This window comes from Notothenia coriiceps, unplaced genomic scaffold (genome assembly GCF_000735185.1).
Source record: "Notothenia coriiceps isolate Sejong01 unplaced genomic scaffold, NC01 NC01_scaffold00020740, whole genome shotgun sequence".
Lineage (NCBI taxonomy): Eukaryota > Metazoa > Chordata > Actinopteri > Perciformes > Nototheniidae > Notothenia > Notothenia coriiceps.
Genome location: NW_011353441.1, coordinates 3783 through 13355, shown reverse-complemented (window position 1 = coordinate 13355; position 9573 = coordinate 3783). Strand labels below are relative to the sequence as shown.

Sequence of the window (9573 nt, the reverse complement as noted above, 5' to 3'; positions counted from 1 at the left end):
AGGACTCTGTGGTGCTGTTTGGGCCTCCTGCAGTATATGATATATTTGTATACACTTGTGACACTTGAGGATTCTTCATAGTTTTTTAAAACCCAAAGATCACTTTTCTCTCCTTTGGGCATATCTCTCTTTTATGCCATGTAATGTTCAAACATCTGCTCGATTCACCAACATAATTCATTTGGGATGGTTCATAATTTTTCGTAAATGTTAATATCTTTTTAAGGATCCAAACATAATTGTATTGATGTTTTTGTGATCAAAAAAGATTAGGATGGCACTTCTTTCTGCATGTTATACTGTAATGTGTGGATAGGGGTGCTGTACACTCCATTCACCTCAAAGGTCAGTTTAAACACAAATCAGTAGAGCGTCACTGTGCTGTGATAAAACAAATACAAAAATACGAGATGTCAAGTGAATACTTGTACATTTTTTATTTGGAAGGCTTCCTGTTCCTTTTCAATTTTCAGAGTGAGATGTTATTACTTTGTTCGCTGACATAGCCAAACATGTATTCCCCACTTATTATTATTATCCTGTGTTATTGGTTATTAAACAGTCATTTATTACTCTAAAAGGGCCTTGTACTGCAGAATAATTACTTTTTGAGTAAGCCGTAATATTCCTGTACTTAACTTAATATTTTAAGTGCAAAACATCCACCAAACAAATAAGTATAACCCTTTCCTCCAGTTAACTGTGTTCCAATTCTGAGTTTTCTGAGGGCTAAACTTCAAGTTCAGGAGGTTTTTTTATCACTCAAAACTATATAAAACGCAGTTGAAATAAAACGTTTTTTTGAAAGGGACCAAAGAGAGCACAACATCTCAAAGACAAACCAGAAAAAATGAAAGGATTCCAGGTGCATCCCAACATTTATGCTCAAATAACATTTATAGAGCAGAGAGTGATTCAATAAATAAAAATGTCTATGCAAAGTAAATACTTACTCATAAACATAGTAAAATACTCAAGAAGCAATACAAAAGAATGTGAGAGCTGATTGGCCATTTCTAATTATGATCTCTGTTCTCATTGATATTATATAACTTTGTGTAACGTGAATCTGCTCCAACAACCTCAGAAAATAACAAGTTAATAAAACATGATTTGTGTGTTTGAGGCTTTAATTACAGAGAAAGTAATAGAGTGTGTCCCTGCAGTGAGTGGATCCGGTCAGATCTCCATAGATCACTTCTGATCAGCTGTCAGCTTCTTATTGACTTCCCACCGGAGCGGCTGTTTGCGTTTGAGCAGAGAGGCATTTAACGGTTTACGGGGTTCCGGAGTGGCATTTGGACACGAGGTGTAGCACCGGATAGGAGTTTGTTTTCCGTCTCGTAACGGGACAGGACAAATAAAGCAGCCTGTGGAGTGAGAGGGAGCCGCAGAGCTACAGCTGGACCCCGAGAGAGGCGGTCAGGTGCGGTGTTACCATCCAAATTTGTGCAAAAGACGCGGGAGAAACAACTTCATTTACTCTGTTGGATTAAATCAATGTCTTCCTCCTAATGAAAATAAACCATTATACACCAGTTGGTTGTTCTGCTGCCCACCGGAGCCAGTCAAGTCTTTATAAACGCACTGAAATCAGTTCGTGCATACTAATCGAAACTAATCCATAATTCCACACAGTGATCAGTTCCTCGGGAACACGGAGCACACACACTCTCACACACATCAGCGGCGTCACCGGGTTGTACTTGTGAAACTGCGTGAGGAGGATCGATGTTTCCCTCCTGATCAATAAGCAGAGTGTGTGATCAGTTCGGGCTCTGCAGGGTCAGTGCGCACAGTCCACGGCCGCACACACACCGAGCAGCCGGGCAGCGGAGCGAGTGGAGGACCGGAGCCGGAGAGCAGACAGGAGAGCAGCGGAGAGGAGGTGGCGCTCCGTTCTGCGTCCGGGACACACCGACTCACTCTCTCTCCCCCTCCCTCTCTCTTCTTTACCGTCTCCTCCTGTTGGAGATAACATTAACGGAAAGCAGCTGTCGGTTGTTTTAGAGGCGAGGCGGCCGTCTGGCAGCTCAGGGATCCCGTTGTGCCCTTTCTTTCTTCCTCCCCAGTTATCTTTCTCCGCCGACACTACTGCACCGCGCACACCGTCCCGAGCACCGAGGAGCCGCACCATCGCACGCCGGCCACAGCGCGCCGCAGCACGGATAGACATGTTGCTGAGGTCCGCTGGTCACCGAGAATCTCCGGCGGTTTGAAATGCAGTTTCGGGACAATTTGGAGATTAGCACCATCCAACGGCACCGGCCGCACTCGCCTCAGCACCGACACCACACCGGACTTCCCTGTGATTTACATTTTTTTTAATTTTCAGTTTTCATAACGGGGCTTTGCTCTTCTTGCTGGAGATGTTCATCGTGTCAGGACAGAAAGTTGTGCGCTCCCCGGCGGAGGGCCTCTAACAGGTCCGGACAGTACATGTAACCTGAGGCGGGGTCAAAGTTCAGCCCTGGTTGGAAATGTGAAAGCGAAGGGGGCAAAAGGAGGGCTCTGTTTCCCCTCTCTCACTCCTGTTTTCTGTTCCTTCCTTTTTCACACACATAAACACACACACACACACACGCGCGCACACACACACACACACACACACACACACACACACACACACACACACCGGCTGGAGTTACAGTAACCTACACACACATAAACACACGCCTTCCAGATCTAAGATTAGATCGACAGATATGTATTCTCCGCTATGTTTAACACAGGTGAGTGCTTTTCAAACTTGTTCAATGTTTCTTGACGCTGGTTTTGGCAGGGAGCTGTGTCCGGGCTCTCTGCCTGTGCTCGGGACGGTATGGGCGGTATGGACTGCTCCTATAGTCTTTGCTCTCTCTTCACACTCCCACTGCCGTCTTCCTCTGCTCGCGGCACATGGCGGACTGCGCCTCAGAAGTTCACATGTTTTAGCTCCGAGCAGTCATTTATCCCTCAGAACTTTTGTCAACTTTTCTTCGGTCCAATTTGCGTGTTTCTGAGTAGTTTGTTAGCAGTTTTGAGCCGCTGGGTGTGTGTTTCTCTGCGGGCTGCTCCTCTGACTGAAGCCCGGCTCAGGCTCCCGCTGCCCGGCCAGCCTTGACCGGATCTCCGGCTCAGAGTTTGCAGGGCGCGGGGCTTCTTTCAGGAGGCTTCCCTCTTAGCGTCCCCTATGAGTCTGAATGGCACACGTTAAGCACAATGTGGAGGAGAAAAGTTTGGAGAAGGACACGTAATCCTGCTGGTGATTTCTCTTTTCGATACCCCCTAACTTTCAAACTCTGTCTGCACCCGCCGACCTGCTGTGACTGTAGTTCAGTTTCAACCAGACGTGCAATGGCATTTTTTGTTGTCATTTCATAAATGTGACACGTGGTTTCTGGGCTCCGTGCGTCTTTATATGTGTGCAGAGATCAATGTGAGTACGCTAACTGCAGGGTCTTGCCGGGAGGGGAAGGGTCTCTCTCTCCGCTGCAGGACTTCCAGTCCGGCTGCTTGTGTTCAACAATGCAGGTTGATCCTGTTCTGTACAAATCTAAGTGGATTTGATTATGAATTGCTTCCTTCCAGTTGAGGCCTTATATGAACCAAGGCCTCTCACACATATGTGTGTCTACATTAAAAAACTAAATGTTTTTGTCAGATGAGAGCTGCTGAGGGGACAGGGCAGACCTGCAGCAAGCTTAACATTACATTTTTATTTTACACTTTAACTAAAAATTAGGATTAATTTGCATTAATTTATCCGTCAGTAATTTACATTTGACCTACTTTTGCTCTTTAAACATCCTTATCTCTGCCACAGTGTTGTGTTCAGGGTCAGAGGTTAAAAATGATTTAGGGGATTTTTTGGGTGTGACATCTTGGAGATTCTAGCTGCAGATTATGTTTTCCTTTTGCAGGAATTATTGGCTTAATCTCCTGAAATTAGCCACGGCAAATGGACACACATAGATTTCAATATTAAATCTTTAATTAAAACAAATCACAATGCTATATATTTAAATATCTTGTAATCCAACAATTATTTGAATTAACTTTATCATAAGGATTATCTTTTCCTTTTTTTTCTCAATTTCTTCAGACACCAGATGATGCACTGATATTTAAATCTTATAATTTATAAATGAGTAGATTTATAGGCTTTAAATAAATATTATATTGTCAGTGACACAAGCAGTAACATCATGTAGTGGTGTTTCTGCTGATCGGGTATTTTACCCTCAGCTTTTGGTATAATGTCAGATTTTTGCTGCATCTTTCATAAATCCTAAATCCTCCCAAAAACTGATTTGTCATCCTGATGTTCTGCTTAGAGATTCAGTCTGTTTGGAGACGTGTTTGAACCGCGGTTCAGAACACAAGCTTTAACGTTTAATCTGATTATCAGTCAGTGAAACCAATAATCAGCTGTTGGTTTTATAAATCCTGCTCAATGAAGAGGCAGGAAGACAAATGTTTACCAGTTCAAACAGATGTTTTTTTACTGCTTTGCTCTTGTAAAAAAAATCAAGCTGATGTTTTTTTCTTTGGCTTATTGATTTCATTATTCATTTGTTGATTTTATTAATATCTATTTATGGTTTATGATAAATGTGATTATTAAACAANCCTCTAAATTAGTCCTTTATATGCAAATTTCAAGTTGAAATATTTGTAAATCGTTTAATACTCAATTTGTATTTATATAATTACAATGTTAATTTTTTACACCACTACGGTTTATTTATTTACCACAGACGTGTCTCAGAAAACAATAAACATCCCTCCGTACTCTATGTACCGAGGTCTAGTCGGACCGGTAACAAGGGTTACAACAAATCATCTAGTGTAAAAATAGTATTTGGTATTTATCCTATAACCTTGTGTCAGTAAATGTAGTGTGTGTGTTTGGCTCCTCGGCCTGCAGGGGGCGCCCTCATATGAAACCTGTTAATCGATTTTTACGTAATTTAAGTACTTTAACAAGGCTTTTGGTCATTTGAGGTATTTGTTGGCTTTATTTCCACGTCAGTGTCAGTGGCGTTCCAGAGATTGTGATTGCCGACGAGATCTGGATGTTTGGGGTTTGCTCAACATTAGTTACGTCTTGCATATTGGTTTGGTTTCGGCTACTTTTTTGTCACTTGAATTTCATGATTTCAGAAAATGCCAATAGTAGATCTTAATATAATTGTGTGGTCACAGGAGCAGGATCTAAAAAATTAAAATGTGATTATTACAAAAGTCAAATTTAAAAAATACATAATAAATGTCACGAAAGAAACACATTTTATCCACATCCATTATTGGTCATGAATGAAATCTTAAAATGTACCACAAAGAGATTGGGTCTTCCAAATTTTATACTGAAAACAGTATATTTAGAAGTGTTTGTTTATCAGAGAAACAGTTTGACAGGCCTCTTGTGTAGAAAGAATCCCCTGCAGAGGGGGAACGTGTAAGCGTCGGCTCTCAGACTCCCCTCACGGGTTTAGAAATGGGGATTTCCTCCGATGCCGAAAGAAAGAAAGACCTTAAAAGAGAGGAAAAAACAACCTGGGGAGCAGTGTTACACGTCAGCTTCAAAACCGAGCCACAGAAAGCTCAAATGGGAAACAATATGACTGAAAGACCAGTGTTTTTTGCAGTTCTCAAAAATTCCTCGTATGAACATATTTTATTTTCCTAGAATATGCAGCAAAAACAGCCATTGGGTTGAAATTATCTCACATTTCCTTATAAATTATTTTATTGTAATAATTATTTAATTCTGGTGAAGCTCTCTGCTTTGATTTTCACTGTAGCCTTGAATCAAAAATAAGTTACAAATAGAACAAGATTGATTATCGGACCGAAAAGGGACATTTTCTACTGTTCTTAAAAAACGAAACATAAAAAAGCAGCTAGTATCAGTACATTTGCTGAATCACTATCTTGACATGGATGCACAAACAGGATTATTTTATTTAAAGACACATTTCAGAAAACAGTGGAGGGGAAGCCGAAAGGGAGGGGGATTATCTCACCCCTGCTGGCAGCAAGGCACGTTTTTTAAGGCAGACAATGAGGGAGAGTGACTTGTTAAACGGGATTTTGTTTGCGGCGGACGGACAGAGTGTGAAGCGGCGGAGGAGGCCGGTGTGTGAGCGATCAGGAAGCAGAGACGCTGCACTGTGAGGAATGTTGGTATGTGGCTGCAGCCAGAGCGCCGAGCTGCAGATCCACTGTGGAATGCGTAGTGTGTGTGTCTGCGCATGTGTGTGGAGGCACACATCATTCCTCCAGCAGACCCTTGTTGTTCTTAACGGCCAGAGGACATAAACAGAAACACATCTCACTTCTAACAGTAACCACAAATAACAAAAGGCGGTGTTCGGCCGTCCTGCAGAGCGTCCGAGAACGCCTGCTGAGCGTCTGGCTGCAGAGCGTCTGGCTGCAGAGCGTCTGGCTTCAAAAAAAAAACTCCTCCGGATGTTCCTGTATTTAACTAAATATTTTAACCCAGATCTTCAAGTTGATCCAAAAAGAATAAAAATAAAAATCAATCTCCAGGTTCACCTCCTCAATGGGAGCCAATGGGCCTTAGAGACAGTTTGGGAATCCTGGATTTTTAACAAATAACACCAAGATTTATCTCGGTTTGACTATCTATGAATAGTTAAGTGTTTTTTATGTATTTATTTTCAATACGTGGCTCTCGAGGAGGGACAGGGCCTCCAATCCTGCTCAGGTACCCTCCGAGAACTTTTATCCAAATAAGGAAGGTTCCAAGAAGATGTTTTCTGTCCGTCTGTGTTTTCTGTGCTCTTGGTGATGAAAGTGTTTTTCTGCCCGTCCTTCAGTGTTTAGACCGACAAACTGAAATGACAGGTTTTCCACTGAGCTTCACCGCAGACGACTGTCCCAACCCTAAGAGCAAAAAAAAGAAACATGTATCAACAATATCTACACTTCTCATACACTGCACCGCCAAGGTTGACATTGATTGTTATGAACCTGCCTGAGGGCCACACATGGAAATGAGCTATTAGCTATAATCTGGCATATTGCATATCTTCTCTTTGCTGAGATTAATGTTTTTGTATGCATGGTCCTTCTATAAATAAATACAAACAAGGTGCCATGGAAACAATGTAAAGACTCCGCATCCGTGGATTTCAGTTTTCAGACTTGACACTTGCTCAACCTTTTATTGTTGTTATTATCAAAAATAAATGCATAGATCAAAAACTGAAACGTGACGGAATTAAAAACAGAGGATATGTTTTTTATTGAAGGGAAATAAATGGAAAACGGTACATCTTCTGCAGATAATGATATACAAAAGCAAGACCTCTGGTATAAAGCAGTTATTAAATAAGTGATTGAACCCTAACGTTTAATTTGTCTTCAAATAAGTTCAATATTCAGACAGATTCTGGACACATGCAGACTGTTCTGACTGAGTCAATAACCAAAACCATTCAAAGTTAGATCAGTTTCATAATATTGTTGATAATCTTTGCAGTACCTCATTTAAATTATGTTTTGCCAGTTTGAATTGAATTTAAGAGAGGAGGAGGGGGGAGAGCAGGTGTAACCAACCCGAAATTGGGCAGTATTCATCAGCCAAAGCCTCATAATGCACCTTTAATTAACCTTTAATCCCTGATGGGAGCCTCTGTGCTTGTGGCGGCCTCTTTCTGCTCGCCTGCCACTGGTTTGTTGGTTGGTCGATCGTTGGTGGGATTCTGTTTTTTTTCTTCGGGTTTGGCAGACCCCCACAGACCCACATTCCTGCCTGAAAGCCAAGACAGCAGTAGACAGGCTGAACTGGCACTAAAGAGTGTGTGTGGGCCGAGAGAGAGCGCTCTGCAGCCTGAACCCATGCAGCACACACAAGCCTTCTGACCTGTGATCAGTTAGCGGATTACTGTCAGAATCACAACTCATTCTTTGTACACAACTTCCTTCTTTCTTCCTTTTGCATTTGCTGCTATCCTTCCTTTGTTGTTTCCTTCTTTGTCTTTTATTGCCTCTCAACTTGCTTCCTTAACCCCCTCTGTTCTCCAGACTCTCCTTGTATCATTATTTATTTCAGTTTTCCCCTTCTTTGTTTTCTTTTTTTTTGCTTCTGTTCTTTTTCCTCCTTGTAAACGTACTTAATATTCTCTGCTTTGCTTTCTTCGTCATACTTTGGTTTTCCTATCGGATGAATGTCCTACAGTCTTCTTTGTGTCAATCTTGTCTCTGTTTTATCCCCTCTCCTTTCTTTGCCCCTTCTTTCCTCCTTTGTTCCCTCCTTCATTTCCATCCCTACTTTATTTCCTTCAGCATTTCCCTCTCCCCTTGATCCTTTTAATCTTTTTTATCTGCACTGTTTCTATAATATTCTGTTTCTATTATACTCTATTTTATTTTATTTACTTGTACTATTGTATCTGTGTTATCTTGTTGCACTGTTGGAGGAGTCTGTGACCTAAGATTTCCATTGTCATAACTACACTAGCTGTACAACATGACAATAAAAGCCTTGAAACTTGAAAATAAAGTAAAGAACCAAACCTTCCAAAAATGTTGTGCTGAAAGTGTCCAAAAATGTTGCTACAAAAACCTTTTTCTCATGGAAAGAAGTAACTGTCATACAGCCTAAATGAAGAAATGAAACTACATGACACAGAATATATATGTAAAGATATTTATCTATAATATATATGAATACAAATACATAGATATATGATGATACAGTTTAGAGTGGAATCAAGTGATTTTCCTTTAAAGCAGGAAGCTTTGTTGTTGCATGTTGGTTTGATTGTCATTGACACGTCTCTCCTCTCTCTTCCTCAGGATGAATTCCATCCTTTCATCGAGGCCCTGCTCCCCCACGTCCGGGCCTTCGCCTACACATGGTTCAACCTGCAGGCCCGCAAGAGGAAGTACTTCAAGAAGCATGAGAAGCGCATGTCCAAGGAGGAGGAGCGTGCCGTGAAGGACGAGCTGCTGGGCGAGAAGCCGGAGGTCAAACAGAAGTGGGCGTCTCGCCTCCTGGCCAAGTTGCGCAAGGACATCCGGCCCGAGTTCAGAGAGGACTTTGTGCTGACGGTGACGGGGAAGAAGGCTCCGTGCTGTGTGCTCTCCAACCCTGACCAGAAGGGCAAGATGAGGAGGATCGACTGCCTGCGCCAGGCGGACAAAGTGTGGAGGCTGGACCTGGTCATGGTGATTTTATTCAAAGGGATTCCCCTCGAAAGTACTGACGGGGAGAGGCTGGTAAAGTCTCCTCAGTGTTCAAACCCCACCCTGTGTGTGCAGCCGCATCACATTGGAGTTTCAGTTAAGGAGCTGGATCTCTACCTGGCCTACTTCGTGCACGCCGGTAAGTCCCTGAGCCTCCTCTTATTCTTCTTCATGTGTGTGAGTGTGTGATTGGATGCTGAGCTGCTGCTTTCTGTAAAAGTGTACATGTGATAAAAACACGATGAACACACAGTGACACACACCTTCAGAAGCTCCACAGTCTTTCTTCTGTAATATAAGGGCAGCCATTTTTTCCTTTGGCTTCCTGTAGGGTCTCACTTCATCTTTGGTGTCTTTATTTATTGACTGCTCGTT

At 42.2% G+C, this 9573-nt stretch overlaps 1 protein-coding gene across 1 annotated transcript; it reads left to right on the top strand.

The window, feature by feature from the left end:
• Positions 1 to 439: 439 nt before the first annotated feature.
• LOC104952897 (nuclear factor 1 A-type) lies at positions 440 to 9337 on the top strand (the record flags this gene model as incomplete). The annotated part of the gene is made up of 2 exons (XM_010779805.1): positions 440 to 2732; positions 8809 to 9337. Coding segments are annotated over exons 1-2 (556 nt in total), but the record flags the coding sequence as incomplete, so codon positions are not given.
• Between the last annotated feature and the right edge of the window lie 236 nt (positions 9338 to 9573).